This window comes from Strix uralensis, chromosome 20 (assembly GCF_047716275.1).
Source record: "Strix uralensis isolate ZFMK-TIS-50842 chromosome 20, bStrUra1, whole genome shotgun sequence".
In the NCBI taxonomy this organism is placed as follows: domain Eukaryota; kingdom Metazoa; phylum Chordata; class Aves; order Strigiformes; family Strigidae; genus Strix; species Strix uralensis.
The window spans coordinates 12,000,349-12,024,559 of NC_133991.1; the positions used below are offsets into that span (position 1 = coordinate 12,000,349).

Genomic DNA, 24,211 nt, shown 5'->3' on the forward strand with positions numbered 1-24,211 from the left:
CTCACTTTCTCCTTGTCCTTGAAGATTAGTTGGGTCTTATCAGCGGATGGTGCAGTCCTAGTGCCAGAGGATCATGGTAAATCGTAGTCAAAATACATAAAGTGCTATAGAAAAACATCAGAATGCCCAGCTCAAGAATGACAAGTAATATATTGAGTTCTCGAACCAGCAGAGGGAATTACCTTTTCACACTGAGATTCCAGCTAATATGCTAATCTTCGGAACAAAGCCGTCTTCAAGGGGCATTTGAAGAGGGTGTCACTACAATAAGGTTGTGTCTTCAGCAGAGCGACTGCAACCAACACGTTTTTAAATACTGCGTGAGTTCCTATACACTTCTGAACTCCAGCCCTGTTCATTTGTCTGTGTTCACGCAATTTCTGACCCTTTCAGAGGTTTCCCCATTTTAGCACAGCCACATAACTACAGAGCAACATCAGAGGCCTAGATGATCGGCAGGACAGCGGCGAGGTGCCAGGGCAAAGGCGTCAGCTCCTCTTACCCTGTCAAACAGGGTGAGGTGTTGCATCTTCTCAAACCCATCCCTCCCTGTAGTAGCATAGAAAGTCCCAATCACACACATCTACCCCACATGTCCAGTGAAGATCTTAGCTAAAGACACCAAAGATCATGCCACTAAAAAAATAAAAAGGCTTCCACTTATTTACAAAAAAAGTTAAATTACCAGGAATGTTAGAAGTCTCATGTTATAATCTAGATAAGCATCCAGGCTATGGTATGAACTTAAAATTTTTTTTCTTAAAGACACTTTAGAGTAACGTGCATAAGATTGCAAACAACTACAAGCAGATTTTTTCCTCCCAGCTATATGAACTCTACATTTCAAGGGTCCATGTCTGTCTTACGAGTCAGGCTGGAGTCAGGCTGAGCATCCACCTCTGGTGCTTAGTTCTTGATATGCTCACAGTTGTACTATAAATTACATCCCATTTGTCCCAAAGTCTATTCAGTCTTTACTCAGGAGCATTAGAAGGGAGCTATCGACTGGTGTTTGATTCTGCTGATAAAATACTGTCTTCCTCAGCTCCCTTCTACAACTGCTGGCTCTGAGAATTATTTACAAACTGTTCTCAACTTTTTAGTGTGGCACATTCAATCTTGTCAAGGGTGCTGGCTTACTGAAATCCTACGGTAGCAGACAGAGCTTATCAGAACAGGCTCACATGTGAGCAGAGGTGTCAAAGCAGCCAGACAACAGAGGACACACACACACAAAAAAAACCTCAAAACAAACAAATGAAAAAAAGAGTAACTAGACATCAGGACACAGTTCACAAGCTTAACATGAAGGATCCAGAACAGAAACCATCTAGCAGAAAGCTCCAGGCAACATCCAGGATTCTGTCTGCAGTCCAAAGCAACAGCAGATGCTCTTCAGGAGTAACTCTGGCTGCACTGAGCAGACAAGAGGTTGGAAAAAGGCCCTGCACTAGTGGTATCTTCTGTGCCACAAGAGCAGGCGGCAGGGCCAGCAGCACTGCAAGCTCCCCCGCGTGGCCAAGACACGGGATCCTCAGCTCAGAAGGAGCGAGCACTGTCTAGGAATAAATAGCAAGTTGTATTTTCATGGTCCATTAAGTCCTTGGCTTCTTTGTTGAGACTAGGAGCAAAGTGATAATTACTGCCAAATGAGGTGGTGGGCTACGTGAAGTGGTCGCAAGCTAAGCAGAGAAAAATTTCTTGTATTGTGAAAGTTCTTGAGAATTCCTGTTTCACAGATTTTCCTGAAAACATAGCCAGGTTAGCCCAGAACACAAACTCTGAGAGGAGAGGAGAAACTCAGCTTCGAGCTCCTGCTCTGCCCCATATCTCAGCAGGGATTGTAACTTTGGTTGCTGACATTCATCTGAATACACTGACCACAAATCTCCTGGATTTTATGCTGGTTTCTCAATTTCACCTGCTAGCTAAAACAATTAGGGCACTCAGCTCAGCTCAATGCTTTAAGAGGAAGAGTGTCGTGACCCCTTTTCACATAGAGAAAATGTAATTGTTCATCCTGTGTAGCACAGCTCCAACAGGGAAGACAACCCCTGCCTCGGAACAGCCGACACCACCATGGTAAGGCACTCACTTGCAATGGGGGAGTAGCTGTGGCTGAGTCTCTGATCTAAAACAAGTAGAACAGGAATAGGAACCTAAATGCACTAAACAGCAGCTTTATTTACCACAGTCAGAACTTTTCAACAGAAATTTCCTCTTCAGTAAAAAACACATGATGTACAATCTCTCAAAAGACTCTGGGTTCAGAAAAATCAGAAACTTTCCAAGTAAATGTGATTTCCTCCCCCCCCCCAATTTTTCTTTTCCTTTCTTCCCAGTGAACGTTCCTACCAAGTACTCCCACCTGTCAGCTCCTTGGGGTCTGAACTGGAAACAGCTCATGCCTCTGGATCGCTGGGGCACAGACTCCACTGGCACTGACCATCAAGGGTCACTAACTAAAACTGGGGGAACGCTGTATAATGTACTATCCAGCACTTATTTAGCAAGTCGAAATTCAAAGACTCTTAAAACATATTTGGCTGAATTATCCTCACAACACCCCAAAGCAGTCCCATCTTATTAGGATATGAACAGACCGAAGCAGTGAAAGCTTTGACTAAAGCTACCAAGCAAGCCACTGCAAAGCTCAGGAACCTCCACTTCCCTGCTGTACTCATGTCTTTAGGGATCACCTCCCCTGTAACACAATTTTCAGTGTACGTGGGCTTTCTGGCATTTTAAGTCAAATACATCTATCTGAGGACAAAACTCTTCCTCAACGAACTCAGGCAAGTTTTGAGAGCCAAGGAAGTGTGCCACATTTTGAGAATGGTTCACCATTCTATGCTATGGAAGAAGTGCATAACATTTTCTCCTGCTCCTTGTGGCATGTCTCCTCTTGCTATGCAATACTACCAGCTACTGCCACATAGATGGACTACCTCAAGGATCTCTGCTTCCCAGCAGATAAGATGCTGTATTTGTCTGCCCAGATGCTATGCAGACTGATTCTCAAAAAAAAGCAGAATGGATCCACTTACAGCCTTAACAAAGAAAAGGCTTATGCTCTGAATTTATCTAGCATCCTGTCTCTTCCTTCTCCACCCCTGCAGCCATCTTCTTTGGAAAGAGAAACTTGAGCACGCGTTTGTGGAAATTTGTTTCCTCAGCTGAACAGAATTAAACCATGAAAGCCTAAAGTCAGCTCATCCTGATAAAGAAAGTGCAGCATGGAGCAATGAATCTGTTCGGCAGCTTGTCACCTCCTGAATGTCACCTGTCCTTCAGACTGCTGCTGGAACCTCTTCCCCAGATTGCCCGCTCTCACCTGTGAATGAGCTATTGTGTGTAAGAGGATTCAATACCACAGCCTCAGACCTCATTCCAGCAGCACACGGTCCTACAGCGACTCATCCGGCTGCGCAGAGGCCGGGCTGAGGGTTGAGCACTCCCAGCCGTGCGCCGCACACCTCTCTGGGCGGCCCAGAGCGGTCTGACCGCTCACAAGGCTCCCCCACACGCCAAACCCTGGGCTGGTGTTTCACCTCTGTGGCCAGCGCCCTCACCTCACTTCTGGGAAGCCCTTAAAAGGCAGGTTAGAGCCTGTCATATCCCTCCACAAGAAGCAATCTTCAGCAGCCAGACTGAAAAATGTGGGGGGAACATCATGTTTTCCCCTTGTTTATCTCACTTTGCAGTGACTCAACCCCTCGGTGTAACAGCCACAGAGGCAGGGCCTGAACCTGTGCCTTAGGTAACAACACTGTGTGTACCACAACAGCCATGTAATTTCTTTACAGATTGAGCACAACTAAGTCTACCAAGGGTTAAAAAAACCTCCTAATTTTTTTTGGTGGTCTTTGGGTACAGAATCTCTTATAATAAGACTATTTGTATTCATACTGGCAGAGTAAACACTACATGTTCATGCCCAGGCAGCTCTGTGCTTGTAATTTCAGCAAGAACAGAGCTACGTCCCTCAGGGACTTTGCTATTTCCCCAGCCACCATGCACTCAAACGCTGAATGAGAGCAGAGAAAGAGAGAAAGATGATGGCATAAGCCACCACAGCCCCAGCTTTCACTAAGAATGCAGGGAATAGCTCATTTCAGTTTTAATTATACTAGTTAAAACATTTCTCCTATAGGCCAGCAAAAGACAAGGACGTAGTGCTCCCATAGTCACCATTTACTGATTAGGTTCAGTTTGAAAACATCATATTCAAAACCTTCCCCTGACAAGATACATGCAGTAAATAGTGATGAAAACCCCTATTTCCTCTCATCACTATGCTTGACGGTTATGAACAGAGCTCTTGCAAATCTTAAGTTACATATCTAGTAAAAGGACAGTATTAGTTCAATGATGCTAAGAAAAAAATAACTGATACTGCCACTTAGAACCGTTCAAATTTAAATTACTGTAGGAACAATCACATACTGAATTCCACCTAGCCTAGGCAAAAAAAAACCAAACAAAACCAAAAACCATGTATCTTCTACTAGTTAGCTTTATTCTTCAGCCACTGCAATGCTGCAATCTTTGGCTTGCTAATGTAATAACCTACCAGCAAAAGCCCACCACAACAGTGCAGCTTCCTCCTGCTTGTGCTGAAGGAGTAACTCTACTACCCCGACAGCATTAGCAGGTTGTTAGTCACAAGTAAATCATTCACTAGAGGGGGATGTTGCACACACCTTGCCAGTGTGCTACACAAACGCTGCATGGTGAGTATTTAAATGGAAAGCATAAAATTGGTTTTTCGGTTTTTTAAGCAAATGAAAACATTTCTATTTAGTCTTGTAAAACATATTTTGCACAAATACAAACCCCAGTTACCTGGAATAGCTGAATGAGCACTTTTTAATTATGAAGGAAAAACAGCATAGGCAGAGGTTTGAAATGGAATCATCATTTACTATGGAGGTTAAAATACCCATTGTGTGGAAGGTATTAATTTTTAATGAAACAAAAATCTCATTTTCAAGTAAGAGATTTCATCTGTGAAAGACTGAATGAATAGATTTTTTGCCTGGCTGGTAAATTTTCATTACAATTGTCAAACCTAGTCCAAAACACAATGTACTGCAGGACATGGAAAGAAAAGTAGCATTAAAGAAAGTGGAACTTGCCTCATTTCCTCCTGGCAGCCTGTTCATGTGCACGAGCTGGCCCTGATCATCCAGCACCAATTCAGTGTACGTTAGTATGTCAGAAGGCAGCGGTGGTGTTGGCAGGAATGCATGTTCATTCATAGAATCCCAGAGTTTAATCAAAGACTAGATGATGAAAAGATAAATTCTTGTTAAGAACGTAATCTGCAAATATTTTTATTCAATCCACTGTGATTTAATATTCAAGACAGAACACTGAAACATCCCTCCCCCCCGTCTGACTGACAATATTCAGCGGATATCACTTACTCTGGAATTTAAACCATGAAACAGAGTTTCACCCGAAGTGGTGTAATTCAAATTATGTGATTCAGGATAGAACCCAGCAAATCAGACACATCATAAATTCTGCAACTCATTAACACGTTCAATGATGCACAAGTCCTATCCTAGGAACTATCACCCCTGCACTGTCTAACCCTCTAGGAAGGCAGATAACAGGGTGGGAAAACAAAGAAACATAAACAAGAAACAGAAGATGGTTTTTACATTTCAGCTTTTACCATTTGACTTATTAATAGAACTACAGCAGCAGTGTATCGAGTCCTAATTTCTTTCGAAGTAGACTCAATCCGTAGTTGTACAGACCCTGGGGGACCGTTTTTAGCCACTCTAGGCCACTCACTTCCCTGACAAGCAAGGATGGCAACTGATAGAAGTGCTTTGCAGGTACAAAAGTTTAGAACAACCCACCGGGCCTTAAGAACACTTACCTGCCGAAACATCTCGGGAATGTCATAGACATAGGATGTCCCTAAAGACTGTGCCTGGAATCTCTTGGACTGCAGCAGGTCTTTGGTCACGTACGGGGTATTGATCAGCATCCCATGAAGTGGCCCCTGTTTATCCCCATAGGCCTGGAACATAATCTGCAGCACAAAACACGACCAATTACTGCTTAATCCACTGGTTCCATGCACCTATCTCATCCCGATTTTACCAAAAATCATCAGGACATTCCAGTCTGATCAGGCTTGTTTCTGTTCTCTACAAATATGTTAATACTCGCATATCCTGTAACACCGTGCTTCATCATGCGTTACTACCCTTTGGAGACAGTGCTGGACCATTACTGCACGGATCCGAGTATCACTGACTTATTACCGTATCACAGCAGAAAGCTGAGCGAACAGAGCCACGTCCCCACAGAAAAAAGCCTGTGACTTAGATGACTTCACATTCACCAGTATTTCCCCTGACACCGTACCTATGCCGATGGATTGTGATAGCTGGGAGCAGAGAGGAGAAGCCTGTTATTTATGTAGTCGAACAGCGCGGTATCCGTATCTCCACTGACTGATCATGGAAGCTAGGTCAAGACTTGCATATGTCATTTGGCTTGAAGTTTTGATATTATAAGTTTAAAAGATTTTCCCAGAGTAGCAACATGAATTATCAGCTGCCATGCTTCATGGCACTATATATTCCGCTCAGCCACGACTCAGAAGGAAATCTATTTCAACTAAGGAACAGGAGGAGCACTGCTTAACTGGGACAACACTGCACAAATGCTGCTTACTAGAAACACGCCTGACGGAAGCACGACGATTAGGCTGGTTTTAACAGAATGGTGATCAGATCTGCTGTTACGAGCGGCACATCTTTTTCTAATAGAAGATGAATTAATTGAAAAATTCCACTAAAGATGAAATTCATTAAGTAAAGTCTATTTTAGTTTTTAGATTAAAAATAGTGGCTCATGTTCTCTTCCGTCTTCACAAACGTTGCTTTGTGAAGTAGCTTCTTCAATGGGAGAAATACTTATTCAGGGTAACAAGTATTTGTGACAGCACCTGTGTTGGGGTCTGTTACTGCACTTGGGGCCCAATTCTCCTTAAACCTCTGGAAAGCTTCAGAGCAGTTCTGTGGGAACTGGGGAAGCCTGCGCTGAGCATCACCGCTCATTACCACAGAAACTGGGGAACAAGAGATCAGGGTCATTCTCTCACGATGAATCTATTTTTCCGTTCTTCAGAAGTCAAAGTGCCCAGCACCCAGTACATCAGTAATGTCTGAATTCTTTTAAAAGAATTCTCTAAGTTGAAAATAACCCTCTGAAAACACAGGAAAAAATACACAGATCTGAAGGCATCCTATAAACCTCCATCACAAGGGGGAAGATTTACTAAAGTGTCTTAAAAAAATAACACCTTCAAGCTTTTAAGACAAACCTTCCTCTCAACTACTCAAAGAGTTAATTGAAATAATTCCTATCAGTATAATTTTTTAATAGAATCTGGTTTAATATCCTGGGGAAAAAAAAAAAGAAATTTAAAAAAAAAAATCAAATATTGGAAAAGTTGCTAAAAGCCGTACACACACAAGCGCATTCCCCTAGCTTTAAAATAACAAAGCTCATCAGAGACAGAGTTTAAGAGGAAAGGTGACCTTCACAAATGACTAACAGAACTCAAGGGTTAAGCTCAGCTACTGGAGATTATTAAAATGTTCTTTTCTTTCCTCATCTCCACTCAGAGGCAGAAATGAAGTAAAACATACAGACACTATCTGTTCTAGGATCTCCAGAACTGGATGGACTGTAAGGCCAGGCAGCTTGCTGGAAAAATTTAAATGGAGAAAAGGGGGAGAAAAGGTGACTCAGCACTTTGTGTTCAACGTTAATGGTGCCCAAGTGATTTATTCTGCTGCTACTACTGCATGGCAGAGAGATTATTACAGAGGGAGATGTAAACATTTCTGTATTTAAATATTTTTCATGCATCCTATGCACCATGTATTTTAGCATATGTAGGTATTTCAGTTAACCACTCTATTCCTATGCCATGAAAAGCAGAAATACCAGAATAGCCACAACCGTTACAAAAGAGCCCATTATGCTTCATAAAAATGATATAAAAGCACCTTCAATAATTTTATATCATCCTACCCAGGTCATTCCCTATATCTTTAGAATTTAAAAGAAAAGTTCACAGATTTTCTCTATCTACTCAGTGAAAGGTATAATTAATAATATTTTTTATTACGACCTCCAGGATGAGTACCAACAGTGATTGCTTTTCTATTACTTTTCTGAGCACTCTGCCACAGAGGAAAGCAGATGTACGAATGACCGAAGGTACATACAAAGCAATCAGAAGACATGCACTTTTACACAACTGATTACATTTTGCACACCTACGTGCCTATTGCAAGATTATCTTTACATTCTTCTTCCTTCTGCAAAGTTGAATGGCAATTTTATACGACCTGAAAACACCACGAACCACACAAGAGCTTCATCGGGTATAATGTGTCCCCCCAGATAATTTGCTCATCAAAGCACGGAGCCGTATGGAAGCATACCTGTGCTGTTCTGGAGTCTGTCACTTCTTTGTACAGGCTGATGTCCAAATAATAGCCCGACTCGTTGGTCAGGAAGAGCCGAATGGGAATTGCCTTCCCGGTCGGTGTCAAACGGATGTTGATCTTCAGCTCGGCTTGGAGGACGCGCAGTTTCCACAGGCGACTCCCGTAGCGCATCACCATGCTCCGCACGGATTCTTCGATCTTAAAACACATCAGAAGCATTTCCCTCACCCTTCTGGACACAACCACCACTTTGTCACCCCTCCATCCCGCCACTGTAGGGTCCTGCTCAAAGGGGCACCCCAGCGTGCGGGGGAACGCCGCAGAAGAGGAGAGGTGGAAGCACCAAAGGGCAGCCCGTGCCCGGTGCTGTTTCAGGACCTTGGTGGCCTGTCCAGTCTCATCCTAACGAGCCTCGAGGGAGGCAGGAGCTGAACTCCACCCGGGCACTGCTGAGGCAGAGGGACAGGCCTGGATTCGCATCCCTTTTCCCCACAGCACATCACACCCCAGCGAGGCACAGCGTGCCCACTGCTCCCCTTCATCTGCCTTTCTTCCTGCAGGCATAGCTCACAGCTAAGAACTACAAAATGCAGGAAAGTGAAATCCTTGACAAACAGTTATGTAGCACTTATATGCACAATAATCATGTTTCACCACACATGCGGTACGGTGCATTAAATCAACAAAGCAATTACTACTTGGAGCTTGGCCTTCTGGTGTTCTATTAAACTTTATAATATACTACTGTTGGAAAATAGCGCATATTAAAAGAAGGCAATTTATAGGCTGTTTTTAACATTCTTTCAAAAAATAAAAAGTCTCTTTTCCACAGCAGCTCAGGGAAAAGTCACAGTACACATTTGAGGGCAGCCTAACTTCCAGGGGCTGAATATCCCAGCTTCTTCTGAACTTCCTGGGAACTAAAGATTTTGGATGTGCCGAGAGAGGATTTATTCAAAAGCAATTTAAGCCACCAATTTTTAATCATGATTTAAAAGTCAGCAAGCAAGAGATACTTATTTTGATAACCAATTCATCTTTTTAAACTTTCAGTTATTCTCATAAGGAAAGGTCAGCTCTCATCTTTCAGTAACCATGAACAGAATGTTGATTTCCAACTAAATGCAGCCTTTACAGTTTATTTGGGGCTTTCTTTGTGGTGCTTCTGCTAACCAGAAACATGCTTCATGCCTAAACACTTTCATTTATGCATCTACAAAGCTTAACGTTCATTTATTTATAATGTTGATCTCTGTGGTTTTGTACCAGGGAATGAAAATGAGGCACTTCTTTTTGTAGCTGAATTTACAAATTCTTTTTAAGTTCATGATTTATCTCATGTTTTATTTGGATAGAATCTGGACTTTTGTAACAAACAGAAGAGCACTTAAAGCTATTTCCTTATTAAAATTGTTTATCCCAAACACACAATGAAAAAATAAGTTTAGTTTCAAATACAAAACATATTTCTAATAAACTGTTTCTTAGTTTACACAGAGGAAGTGAGCTGCACTGCCTGAAGGACAGTGTTACTCCACTAAAAATATGAGCTCTGTTAGTTCTGAAATCTTACATTTAATAATTATTCATAAATTGGAAGAAAAACCAAAGCTTTCTTCCTTCCTCACTGCCAAACAGGTTCCTAACATGAAACAAACTAATTGTTTGCCATGCCTTAACTAGCTAAAATAAAAAATATTCTCTCTGCTTTTGAGAAGTTGGTTTAGCAGCTCAACAAGTGATCTTCAGTTAGAGACATCTATTAGTTAGGTGACTCCACTTTCTTTACTGAAAAGTAAACTCCAGTATTCATAGAGTAACTAAACTGACCCTCATGTTACCACTTGCAATATTGGTCCCCAATTTCTCATGCTTTCTGTTATAATATGACTACTAGAAACTGCATGCCAGTCACCAAACAGTATTCAAATGTAGTCAAGCAATAGGTGCACTTACATAGCATAAAAAGGCAACAAAAGACCATTTAATTCTGGTGAGTCAAGCCCAAGAAAAACAAACACTTCAGAGTCAGGGAAGAGATCATACCTTAGATGGGTCCATGATGACAGTAGGCACGAAATTTAAGAAGATGTGATTGCAGTCAGTGCGCACGTTGGTGTTATTAAACGCCACCTCCAACTCATCCATGGCTTCCAAAAGCAATCGCTCTCCCTCATTTTGCAGATATTCAAAGGAGGCTTCCTGCCAGATGTTGTCAACAAATCATTAACTTTCTACTCAAAAATCACAGCCCAAGAATACAGTGTTTGAAAAGTGCAGAAGGACTTGACTGAGGAGATAGGTTACATTAGTTTCAGCAGGATGTGCAACCCTGAAACAGATCCATCCCAATCACAGAGCCAGTACTCCCGCTGCCTGGATTCGCAGACGCGGCTGACTTGTGCCCTCGTTTAGGTCAGCATAAATCCAAAACTAGACAGGGCAAACCAAGTAGTGCAGGAGAAACACAGAGAAATAACTGCTGCCTCAAAATGCAAGGATTTCTGACTATCCACTTGGGCCACAGAAAAGTCTCCCTGAAGCATAGGAATACTAACTCTTCTGCAGAGCCAAGACTAGCAAAGAGAGGGTGCGCATCCAGCGCTCTGTACAGGTAACGCCTTCACATGCGGGTTCCTAGAATGACTTAAGTGTGTTTCGCACACCATCCTGGAATGAGGCCTTGCACGGGTGACAAAACTCACCTTGGTAACCAGGTCTGAGTGCCTTATAATGGCCCTCACGAAGAACCTGTAGTCTGTCACTTCTGTGCCCACTTCAACTTTAGCTGCTCCCAGGTAGAGATGCATTTTGTGATTGGCACATGGAATGGCAGTGAGATCAAAGTTTCGCATTCGGTTCAACTCTAGCTGAAAAGCCAGAGCTGGCTCCAGGTGACGGTAAATCCTATCTTCCTCAAACTGGAGGCATCATACAGGCAGAAAAGGGTGTAAAAGAGGAGGGTGGGTTAAGAAGCTGAAACACTGAGGATGGGAAGAACTAGACAACATCCCTTATGAAATTTTGTATTTATCTAAAAAACTCAGTATTCAAATGAATCCAGCCCAGAATTTCCTATCTCATGCAGAGTCATTAGCACTAAGGGCTGCGTTGAAATTGTTGCAATACTGCAAGACAAACTGCAAGACGGCAAGTTCTCAAGCTCACCCCCCGACCCCAAAACCCTCTTTTTCGCAGAAGCCAGAAAGTTTGGTACTGAATCATTGCACTGCTTCCAATGCTTCCTTATTGCACCATGACTAAAATCTCCATAAACAACAGCTTCAGGTCAGGCTTCCAAATACACGGATTTTTAGTCCCAAGTATCAGAGACTCATCGTCTCTGACTTCAATTGCTGCATGTGCAGACAACTGGCCTAGCGAGGGAGGAGAAAGTACCACACTAGGCAGTGAAGTTGGGCTGAAGTAGCTCCCACCCTCTTAGACTGGCAACGAAGAGCTACATGAAAGAAGGATAAAGCCAACACTTAGAGAAAACTGTTAAGAATACACAACTTACCTTATCCCGGGCACGGAACGTGAAGAACTTTGGAAATTCCCTCTGTTTGAAAATAAAAACAATGATGTTAGCCCTCCAAAAGTAAGCCATGTGATCTACCCAAAGAGTGCTCACAGGCCAGACCCGCGGCAGCACCACAGCAGAGGAGATGACAGTTGTTGTTACAAGCTACTTTTTCAACATGACAAAGGCTGGTGGAAGATCAAGTTACCCTCAAGAAGGCAGCAGAGGTCATTTAAACCTGTCTTGACTGCTAATACAACAGAGGCTACTTGATTGGCTTTTGATTATTATTGTCAATTATTAACAGACAGTAACATGGAACTGACCAGACAATAGTGGGAAACTTCTTCTAGTTCTATTATGATTAACTGTGGAAATGTTTGGGAGCCATACAATGATATTAACACTCCATTATATAAGCAGATCCATATAAGCAGATGTACACAAAACAATGATCTGTATTCTATAGCTCTCTTCATACTATTACTGCCAGAAGTACTCTCTTCCCAAGGAAAACTATGAATTGTAATCAAATTACTTTATGCTCATGTATTAAATAGTACTCTAAAAAAAAATCCCACAAATATGATTAGGTTTCTCTGTTATTCTGTTGCACAGATAAAATTCTAGCAAATGGCAAGGGCTTTACATTTTTGTGGCATATTGCAAGCATCTTAGAAGAAAAGAGAAACTCCAGACAGCACCCTTCTACCTCTCCCTCCCACTTCATGGGAGCAAAGCCATCCATTTCCATGGGCTTGCACTTTTACTGGGTGCAGGATCTTTTGTGAATGTTTTGCACCAACATGAGAATACCAGCCATTTATGCTACAGATGACCTCAGAGAGCATACACAATCTGCCAGAACTGTGTTACTAAGAAAAAAAGAAGGTATCTGTCCTGGAGTCACTGGATTTCGGAATCGCATTTCACTATCAATGGAAGACTTGCAAGCCTAGCTTGATTCAGGCCAACCACCAGTGCATGGTGACAGAGTATAAGGCTCCATAGAGCAACACAGATTTTAAGGCTGGAAGTGATCTTCTAGCTGGTCATCTTCCTTACCTCCTATAAAAAACAGTCCCCAGAACTTCACCTGATGACCCTCAGTTGAGCAAAATAACTTGTGTTTGCCTGGAGTGTGTCTGCCAGACTAGCCAGCAGTACAAGAAATCCTGCCTGAAAATTCAGGCAACGGGCATATTAGGTGAGCCTATGAGCATCAACTACACTCTTAAGAACACAACCACTTCCATATTTCCTCACTTCTCTTCCAAATCCCTCCTACCTGTCCTCCCCTGTGCTGCCAATTTCTCCTAACATCATCCATGCTCATTCTATCACTGATGTAATTGCTTTCAAGGCATTTGACTAGTGTTGTGGGCAAATATAATAATTAGATGTGCACACACACAAAAATTCTCAGTGCTTTGGTACCAAAATCCAAAAGAGTGCTCCATTTCCTAGGCAGAAGAATTATACCCCTGCTGTGTTCTAATCAACCAACCATCATCAAGACAATCAAAATAATTTGCCTAAATTAGCCAATCAAGACACCCTGCAAACCACAGAATGTGAAAAGCTACAACAGAAATCATCATAGTTGATTATTATACTAATAATCACGTTAAAAACCTAATGAGATGAGGAAATTGGAAGCTTGCTGGAGCAACTCTCTATTACCTCAACATGCTGGGAACTAATTATATAGACTGTAATTAAAACAAAAACAAACCCAAGCCCAGGCCCTGGGTAAGTTAATAGTTGGTCCAGTAATAACCAGAATAGAATAGGAGATAGTAATAAAGACTGACACTCACAGAAGATCTCAGAGGTACTCTACAAACTTTGCAAACAGATGACATACCACGCTGCCTACTCTGGCTTAGCAACTAGGAACATCCTAAGAGTCCATCGCTCTAAATGGCACCTCAGAGAAAGCTTTTTGTGATGACTGATTTCATTCTTTGCCTCCTTTCTGATCACTGACACATGCTACAGTGCTTATTCAGCGTCTTATTTTTCATTCCCCAAATATCAATTCACTTCTCTAAAATTTCCTTTTTTTTTTTTTTTTTAAAATCTAAAGCCTAGACCTTGTTTAAGGTCCCAAGACCTTTGCAAAGTCCAGTTTCCTACATAAGCCATTGACTGATATGTATCTGTACCTGTACTGCAGGCAGCGATTCCCATGTGGGGATACCCACATTTGTTCAAATACTATTTTTGCTGATTTGTAAACTACTTTTCCTTTCATAAGACTTGCTAAACCAGGTGCATTGAGCACAGGATGAATTTCAATCACTTTCAAGACTCCAAATAACTTCGAGTTGTAAAGCAGATACACAAGGGATAAAAATCTGCCTCGGGCCTTACATTGCCACCTTGAAAACAGGGCTAAACTAGCCCTCACTGGTGCCCAAGCCCTGGGGAAGGAAGTAATTCTTAGCAGTAAGAGCATCAAACATTTTCCACATCACTAAGCCATTATACGAAATTCAGCAAGGCACTTCAATTACTCCTCTAAGAAGCCTAAAGAAGTCACACTACATAAGAAATGCAAAAATTTAGTTGTATAATTACATTTTAGAATGCAAAACAATAGTGAAACAAACAAGATCTTTATTAATGTGGCAGTCATGAGTTCAGCCAGGTAACAAGACAGACTTTAGCATGTGAATGGCCCAGTAAATGCAAAAGGCCCACTCCTGTATTTGAAGTCAGATGTTTGTTTAAATACTTCACTTCACTCTGACACCAATGCTGGCATTAAATGCTTGGCTAGGAACCAAATGAGAAGCCTAGAGTCACTTACGTGTCTCCTGGCCTCAGGTCAAGAATACCACCGTGTTCTAGGCCCTTTTTACTTACATGAAATCTCTGATCCACCTCATAGTTGACCTGTTTCCTGAAGTCCTTACAAACGAAACATAAAAACACAGGAAGAAAAAAAAAAAAGCAGAAGAAAGCTAGCAATTAGGATGAAAATCAAAAATTAATTAATTCAAGAATACAAGAGGTGCCAAGATTGTTTACAATTGTAAATTAATTTTCTTAAGCAAATTCATCAAAACCATCTCAAATTTTAGAGAACAAAAACAGTGAAGAGAGAACTAAATATAGTTAATACAGCATTTAATTTGGGGAAAAACACATCACATGTCAATGTTATTATGAGCTAGAAACTAAAGAGTTCTCAGCAGCATGAGAGATATCAAAATACCTTTTGTGCTACAAGGAAAGTCAGCCTCCGAATCCCATGTTCAATCAGGACTGATTTCTGTAAGAAGGCAAGGGTGGAATCAGGTGACGGGATTAGCAGAAAAAGGATGCATCAAAAACATGTCAAAGTCTTCTATGAACTGAAAAAGCTCTACAGATCCTCCTGCATTTATGCTGTAAGATCCTAGTCCACTTCAGTCTACTCATAGCTAAGATTTCTCATCTGATGCTCATCTAGTAGCACACACAAGCAAATACATTAAATCTGAAGAGGTAAGTAACCAAATGACAAGATCAGAGTATTCCAGCTGAGCCTTGCTAACAAGTAAAGCAGGAGAGTCATATACAAGTCTTGCAGGAAATATTCTTGTTCATTTGTCAAAGTAAGTTGGTCTTTTTTGCAAAGAATAATTTTTGAAGGGAGCACAGCATGGACATGGAAAGGCCATAGAAAATGAGTTTTAAAGGAACTAACCCAAGGAAGCATGTAGCACATTACTTGATTTTGGCACAATAACCACACAGACAACCCAGACCAAAGGACAGATGTGTCAATATTGCAAAGGTGATAAATGATAGGTGTTACTTAGTTTTTTTCAAATAGATGAGAGAATGTCCACTCTGGTTGCTTCTTTATCAAATTCCACTAAGCCACATTTCAAATGAGTGCTGCCATCGGTATTTGCAACACCACTGATCTTTTGAAGTTTTAAGATCTCACAATTCTGCTCCTCTTTCTAAAACTTTTTCCTTTATCTTCCTTTTTCCAATTCAAAAGCAAAGGGAAAAAAAAAAAAAGAAAAAAGAAACAAGAACTCAGCTAGATCAGGAACAAAACAACCCCTTTCGGCACAGACTGAAATGTTTTACTAAGGTTAAGCCCTTTGAAAATGAGCATCAGTGACTATATTCATAGCAAGAGGAAGAAAATAACTTTAATAATGCCATGATTTAAAAAGCAAAAATTGTTATTGCTTTTAAAATTCCACAAGTGGCAGACAATAACAGCATAGCAACAGGATTCTGATTACATCGTAATAATGTGGGTCTCACAGCAAGTCCACAGCTATTACAGAGCGATTAGCCATCAGCACCTGGAGAAACTCCATTTACACTGACTGCCTCAATCTCCTCCACAAGTCATTTACAAGTATATGATCCTAATTTCTATTAAAAAAAACACACACAACATGCTGGGACTAGAAGATTATTTGGACAATTTGGATCAACCTATTTGATAGTTTAATGTGTTTTGGAATTTTTTTTTTATTTCTTTCCTTTTATCCCCTCCCATAAAACGCCTGGAGCATGATCAAGCAGATGAAAAGCAGAACTTGTTTTAATTTTTCTATTTGATTATTTTCTCTGCTTAAAGAGACAGGAAGCTGCTGAAGTTGCGTGGATACCAGCCCCATTTTTGGAAGGCCTCATTGCTGCAGAATGTCTTACCACCTCCCACGCTGGGAAGGGAAGTTAGAAACTACTCGCTCAGTCCTCCCATGGTCGTTGCAGATCCCAGGGACACAGCAGGGTCCCAGGGCCCAATGGGCTACTCACATCCACAAGCCAGTTGCGGAGTTCTCCCCACCAAGCAGGAGAGCAAGTGCAGGCAGACACCAGAGAGCAGAGCGGACATGAGGAGGCTCTCGTCAGCCCATGTTGCCTCACGACTGACCACGGGAATAACATTTGGTGTGCTAAAGTACATTCCCTACTTATCAAGGAGCAACAGAGCATACCAAACCAATTCCACCTTGTACCAGAAGTATCACACTAGGTGGATGCTCCGGCATGCCAACAACAAGGAGAACAAATTTTAATTGCACTAAGATTTCCATGATACAGAAAATATAGGCCATTTTAACATCACTTTCCATGCCTTTGTTACTCAAACAACAACTTCACCACAAGGGAGAGGGATACAGCACATTTTTTCAGAGCATCCGGAGATAGGTACTGAAGATGGATCTGATCCATTTAAAACCTTAATTTTTGATAGGGAAAAAGACTTTTAAAGGGAGGAAGTCCTGACCCGATGGATTAGAATGCACTGCAAAGAGAAACAATGACCTGGAGGCTTTGGAAAAGCGCAGCCACATCCAGTCAAAGAAGTGGTAAGGTTTTAGATGGGATAAATTAAGGATGCAACTGTTGCATTTGCTTATTTTGAAAAACAAACAAAACGAAAACCCAAAAAACTGAGGAACATACTGACTGTTCCCAAAGCAGACAGAACTGCTCTGCACAATCACACAGTTCCAGAGAGAGAATTAAGGCAACTTACCTTGCTTTGCGTGAACTCTCTGAACATGGCTGCCAGCCCATCATCATCAACATCACCATCTGTTTTAATAGCAACATTAAGAATGTGAATGGGCTCCTCGCGGGCGGTCTGCAATTTAAAGAAGATATTCCCCATAAATAAATAGTTAACGACTTAACACCTGTGAGTTCTCAAAAAAGGCTCCCTAAATACAACTCTAAAATACTTATGCTCTAGGGAAAAATGACCTCAGCAGAGCATGCTGTAAACCAAGGAAAACTACGAGGGAAATCCTTGACCAAGCAGCCTCACAAAGGTGCAAGTTCACAGAAGTAAGAGTTAATGTCCACAAATGGCAAACAGGAGCTTCGTTTGGAGAATCCAGTTCTGATGGTCACATCTGACTTGGCTAACTCAAGTGTGCTCCCTTTGGATGCAGAAAGAATGCAGGATCAGGTCCTTTCTTTACAGGATGCAGGCAGGACATTAGAGGACTTTGGCATCAAGAAAGGTAATAAAATTAAGCAAATTCAAAGTGTAAGAGCAAAACAATGTATGTTTTCATATCTACGACAAAATGAAATAATGTGGAAGCATCAATTACATTAGAGCTCTGAGAAATGATGAATTTAGCATTTAAGAGCCTGCAGTTAACTGTGAAAAACTGAGTATGAACAGGAAATTATCCTTGGTGAGGTGAGGGGGGGGTAAAGAGAGAGATCTGAGGACATTAAGGTCGATGATAACATTCTGGAACAAGGCTACAGTACTTACACATATGAAGATCAGTTTAAAACCAAGCCCTTTTCTGGACACAGACTGTATTGCAACAGAGCTTCCCGCTGCTGGGGAAGGACAGAGCAGTGGAGCAGCTACCTGTGTCTCTAAGGGAAACTGGTCTATCACTAGGGATTAGAAACCATCTGCTGCCTCTGCACCTGTTCTCCACAGCGGTGCAAAAATTGAGGGGCTCCTCTCATCTTTTCCTCCTAAAACCAGTTCTAAGCAGTAAAACAGAGGGAAGAATCAGAATGTAATGTGACTAGGAAGGGTGTAAGACACAAAATAAGCAAGTCAGACTTAAGGCAAAGGCAGCTGAATATGCAGTTCTACACCCCAATGCACAGAGAAGGTCTGGAAACTTAATTGTGGGTCTAAACTCAGTTACACTGCTGTGGATCTGGTTATACTGCTGACGTTAAAAGCTACAAACTAACTTTACACGGAGAATAAGAGACTTAGGCATAGTTTTAAAACGGAGTCAGAAAATGGCCACCTACTTTGAATCACCTGCTGTGGAACAAGCAAACAAATCACATACATAAATACATAAAGCTCTTAACTCCTGCTTCCAGCACTCGAACTAGTGAAAAGTATCTAGCCTGCAGTCACTGCGGCATTTGCACGCCTTCTATTTCCACCCTGAGAGCAATCTCAAGAGGAAAAAACTACTGTACCTTGTCTTCATCATACAAGGAAGCATGGCCAGCTTCAGGGAAGGTTGGGCTCTGGGGAGGAGAGTCGCAGAAGCAACCCATCACTTCATCAAAGATTCTGAAACACACCAGAGAAGTATTAGTCATCAGCACACTGCTGCTAGCCCACTGCAAGCATACAGCACTAAAATCCACAAATCACGTTGCTAAGGAGGGAGGGAGAGAAAAGGGCTCCTTCTTTTTGCAGGACTGAAACTCAAAAGACAAGGAGGCAACACCTCCTCCACCCCTCAAACGAAAGCCAAGCCTGGATCTTCTAACGTTTGTCAGAGATCTTACACTGGCAGGCCCTCACGACTGCTATGGGCTCTGCTGGCGTTTTTTTGCCTACCCCTTGAAGGTTGAAAGCATAAAGAACACATCCTCCCACATATATACGCGTGAACAAGAGCGTTAGAAGAAATCAGCACATTTGCAAATGATCTCCAATCAGCAGAAATTCAAGATGCTGATCCTTCTGGCTGCAAAGTGCTCTTACAGCAGTCTGAAACTTGCAGTTATCTCAAGGAGACAGACAAAGGGATCCAAACAAACTTCCACCTCAAACTCCAGAAACTCAGCAAACAAGCTCAAGACCAGTTTAAACCTGACTCTAGACCACACAAAGATTTTGTCCAGTTCCATTTGGGCCCACCTAGGAAGCTGGCAACACAAACAATCATCACCCTTTCCCACATACCTGACAAAATCTTCAAATGTGCGGAAGGAGACCATTCCACCCATCCGCTGGCACGGCGGAGTGAAGGAATTGTCTAGCAGTACATCACTCACGCTAGCTACATGGACCATCCCGTAGTGATTGAGGTTGGAAGAGAAGGACATTCTAAACGGCAATTCAATAAGATCACAGTTAGTAGGGACAAGGGAGAGAAGAGTACCACTGGAAAAAGATCTGTGCGTGTGTGTATGCTTTGACCACTTGAAGCGTGGCTGTTTATCCAATACAACTGTTGCATGATTTGGTAGAATCTCCAGCATGTCAGACCTGCTGTGCTAGCTTCTCCAAAGCCCCTGCAAGGCTGGAATGCCTCTGGTGCCTTTAATGCCCTTACCTGGATGGTGTCCCAATGTACAGGAACAGTTAAAAGAGTTAGGAAATGCTGTTATAACCCTTTAAAACAAGTATTTCTTAAGGAGTTTCTTGAGATGACAGGTGAATTATGACTATGCAAAGTTGAATGTATTTTTCCTCCTGTGGGTATGTTTTGCTTTACAGGTGGAATACTGAGATAAACAACAATAATTCTAAGCTTTGACACTTTAAAGATTTGGTAAATTTTTACAAATTTAGTTGAAGTGTACCAATCTATATTTCCTTATTGCTTCCACAATTTTTCTGGCCATACTATAATTTACACTCCTCAAATGCAGTGTGGTACACCGGCCTCTCTAAAATCCCATACTGCACACGGGGTTTTCTGTAGCCTTACACTAGTGTTCCTACCCTAAATAAAGTCCTGTTACAGTGCCTTCCACTGACCAAATTACCATGCTCCTCCATCTAATTTAATCCACACTTACATTGCGACTCCCCCTAGTCAATTATTTTGCTCAGTTTTGATTGTTAAAAGGTGGCAGCTGCTGAACAGAAGCAGCTGGCCCCAGAACACATCTCTCTCAAAGGAGGGAGGAAGGCAGAGCTCCAGACACTTCCTACTGCTGTACTCCTGCCCGATGTCTGCTGTTCAGGCACTGAGGTACGCTGCAGTACACACCCTGTTCATACAGGACCAATTCCTTACTGAAGTGAGGAGGACTGGAGCAGATTTACACAAGCTCAGAGGAAGGCACTGAGGAAGAGACTTCTATTTGAAGCAGGAGCACCGTTCACTAAAGGTCAGCACTGCTTCCTGGCAGAGGGCAAGGTCCTCAGTACATGAAATTATCACTGAGTTCTCATACAGTTCAACTGCTACGGCAGCGCACACCAGCTGTGAAATAGTTCGTGGTATTTTGGGGTTTGGGCTATTATTATTATGTTTTTTTAAAGACCCACAACGTAACGGTCAAGACTAGCATAAGAAATTTCTCACACCGTGAACAAAAACCATACAACTAACTAGACAGCCTCTCCCTAGCTACTAGAACTGGGTTTTGCCTTTTCTGCAATAATTATTTCTCGTTTCTGAACTGTGCCACGGAGTCATCCTAATTCACTGAGGGACCTACTTCAAAAGCTCCCTGCAACATGGTGAGACCTTAAAGTTTGTTCTGAGGAGACAGAAATGCCGAGGAGGCACATGGCAGTGTTCTGCAGCACAGGAACAGCACTCTCACTTGCTTCGCTCTCCTCGGGCCTTAGGGAGACAGTAACGAAGTCCTCCCCAACTGGTGCCACAACAGGAGGCAGAAGGCAATGGGAAAAAAAAAACAAACCAAATCGGCACGCTGATTCAGCACAGCACATGCTTGACTTCCAACTTGTAAAGTCAAAAAGCTGCTCAAGTGCAGTGCTGGATCAGGCGCCAGCGGCACAGCGGGCAAACAGGGGCCCGGCCACGCCGGCTACGACACTGCTGCCAGCCACGCAGATTTGGGACCAAACTGCGGACTGCTGGCACCGCTACTTATCTGCTTTACTAAGACTTCTTTCTTTCCACATACAAAAAACCACTGTGATACGGTCTTAAGTATACTGTTAACAAGTCTAGAGTATCATCAGATTGATTAATAGCTCTCCACGTTTAAAGTCACTCTGTGTTTCTGTAGTTTATCTCTGATTAAGAGCCATGAGACTTTCAAGCCCATTTTTACTATTTTTCCCTAAATAGGCTTGTAAGCAGTAATAAATAATAGGTATTCATGTTTTGAAAGAGAAAAATTTTTCAGGACATGCCTTGGTGTACATTTCTTACAACTAATACAAAAAATACCACAGAACAGTAACTAAACAAAAAGACAGCAGACATTTTTCATGTATTATTTAAAACAAGAAATACTTTTCTACTGAGACATGGGAGGAAAAATTAGCATCCAAAACACAACAAAACATGCTGTCAGCTGTTTGAGATGTAGATTCATCTATGGTGTGAGGGAGGTGAAACAGCCTCGACAAATTCTAAGCTAGTTGCAAGAAACCAGAGTAGCAACAGGTATGCTATCGGCTAGGAGTGACTGCCTGTTTCACTGTGACACCCTGCCAGAGGGTCAACAGCTGGGAGTCCAGTTCCAAAAAAAGAGACCCTAGAAACAGCATTCTGCTAGAAGTTTGCTGTGTACCATGCGGCAGATGAGCTGAGCCACCTGGCAAATTTAATTGTAAAGATTGCAGCATGCAAAGCTTTTTTAAAGGCTAAAGAAAAGCTGAAAACATGTTTTAGACAAAGGGAGAGGAAAAGGGAAGGAAAAAAGAAGAGTTATGTTGGAGAGTTTCCCGAGTAAAGATAAGGGCACTAAAACAAAACATGTTAAAACATTAAGTATTAGGCTACTTCTTTCTAGTCTGTCTTTTCAAATTTTAAAAGATTACAAGTACCATACCTGTTTAGCGTGGGGATGTTCCCTCTGTAATTAAACAACCACAGTTAGTTACAGATTGGTTAGTGAAAGCCATAATAAAGAACTATCATCAAGCTGATACACAGACCAGCAACAAGATTACAATTTATTAAACCAAAATTTGTCAACCATCAGGTATCAGGCAGAATTCAATTTCAATTGTCCCTGAGAAGGCACCCACCACCTGACTTCGCTTGCCATGGCTGCCATGGGAATGAGCACAGACCATGCACATCACATGCAAATATACCCCAGGAAAAGACATCGTGTTTGCAAGGTACCCTGCGTTTCTACAGCATCATTTATCGCACCCGCTTCAAGCCCTTTGCAGACACCCAGTGAGCTTCACAAGCAAGACCTCCCTGGCAGAAAGGCAAACAGCACAGATGCAAAAAGTGACCGTCTCACACAGGAAGATTGCAACAGGTTCAGGAAAACAAGCCAAGTCCTCATTGCCAAACCTCTACGCTAAGCAGCGGCCCACGCACTGGCTCCCACAACAATGTAGTAATAAAGCGAGCACACAGAGAAACACCACGTAATACTTTGCATTTTCAGCATTCAAGGCCTTGAATACCAAAAGGAACAAGCAGAACTTAAGGCTAATTTTAGGAAAATTTTACAGTTCCTTTTATAACATCAGTCCAACTCTTCACATATCTGCATGCAGACTCAGGCGTAGTGACGCACGTAAGACAGAAAGGAACCAAAGAGCAGAGTCTAGCCAATGCTAGCTGCATTCATGAAAGCACAGAGTGGTGCACTGCTCCATGCGAGACATGAAAACTGCTGTGATCTGACATTCAAAACAGTAAAGATTAAATTGAAAAAAACCCCACATGCACACAGGCTTGTGCAAAGAAATGAGCAAACATGGAAAGATCGAAAGCAAAGCTTCAGGGAGCATGTAACTGGACATTCACCCTCCCCTTCCCTGCAGAAACCTGTAGGAGATCAAACCACAGAGTTTCTTAACGTCCTTGACCATAGGCAAGACCCCAGGTTACTGGGCATGAGGTGTCAGTACTTAATGACCAGCATATTTCCATGGTCACAGCGCTAAATACACTGACTGCACCTGGTCCTGTTCTCAAACTGGTTTGGTCACAGCAGAGTCATATTCATTGCAAGGTTGTGTGTTTGGTGCGTTACTGGTAGAGGCACAAAAAGTTCCCGTGATCTCCTTAAACCATACAGGAGAGAGCAGAAAACTGGCCTAAAGACGTATCTGTTCAATGGTAAATAACACAAATACTGAATTTCATTTGGAGACGGTGGGAAGAGACACTGTGCTGTAGAGCTTGTGGTTAGGACCAAAAGGGCCATGAGGCCTCAGAGGGTTGAGATTATTTTTCTAGCTTGGCAAACGGTGGGAAAGCTGCATGGGATCTACTGCAGTTGGAAAAAATAGTCTGGAGAGGACTGGCAGTTCCTACACCTGGTACACTTGTGTAGCAGTCCCCGGAATACTTTCCGAAAACAGACATTAAAAAAATAGCATAATAAATGTTCCTTTCTGTCTCAAAAAGGGCACCCTGTTGCCTTGCTGCAGGAACTGTTCTCCAGCCGCTCAGCACCTATCTGAGAGACTGTGGCAAGAGTCACAATGAGGAAAACAGAAGACCCAGTGGCTGGAGGTGTCAGTAAAGAACAGAGAAATAGTCTTCAAGCTGCACACAGTGGGGCTGGCTTTCTATCTACAGGTCATCACAGCTGTGGA

General features: G+C 42.2%; 1 protein-coding gene across 8 annotated transcripts in view; it reads right to left on the bottom strand.

The window, feature by feature from the left end:
* Positions 1–24,211, bottom strand: part of ACACA (acetyl-CoA carboxylase alpha) — a 132,714-nt gene that overhangs the window by 56,743 nt on the left and 51,760 nt on the right. For 5 of the 8 annotated variants that reach the window (XM_074890471.1, XM_074890465.1, XM_074890464.1 and 2 more), the window contains 12 exons: positions 22,474–22,497; positions 19,673–19,816; positions 18,955–19,051; positions 17,519–17,626; positions 15,236–15,292; positions 14,884–14,928; positions 12,010–12,051; positions 11,195–11,410; positions 10,536–10,691; positions 8,484–8,687; positions 5,894–6,049; positions 5,139–5,285 (listed from right to left, as the gene is read on the bottom strand). In XM_074890471.1, the coding sequence (XP_074746572.1) occupies positions 5,139–5,285; positions 5,894–6,049; positions 8,484–8,687; positions 10,536–10,691; positions 11,195–11,410; positions 12,010–12,051; positions 14,884–14,928; positions 15,236–15,292; positions 17,519–17,626; positions 18,955–19,051; positions 19,673–19,816; positions 22,474–22,497 (1,396 nt within the window). The remainder of the gene's footprint in view (positions 1–5,138; positions 5,286–5,893; positions 6,050–8,483; positions 8,688–10,535; positions 10,692–11,194; positions 11,411–12,009; positions 12,052–14,883; positions 14,929–15,235; positions 15,293–17,518; positions 17,627–18,954; positions 19,052–19,672; positions 19,817–22,473; positions 22,498–24,211) is intronic. The other 3 variants (XM_074890466.1, XM_074890467.1, XM_074890468.1) reach the window with 3 other exon arrangements.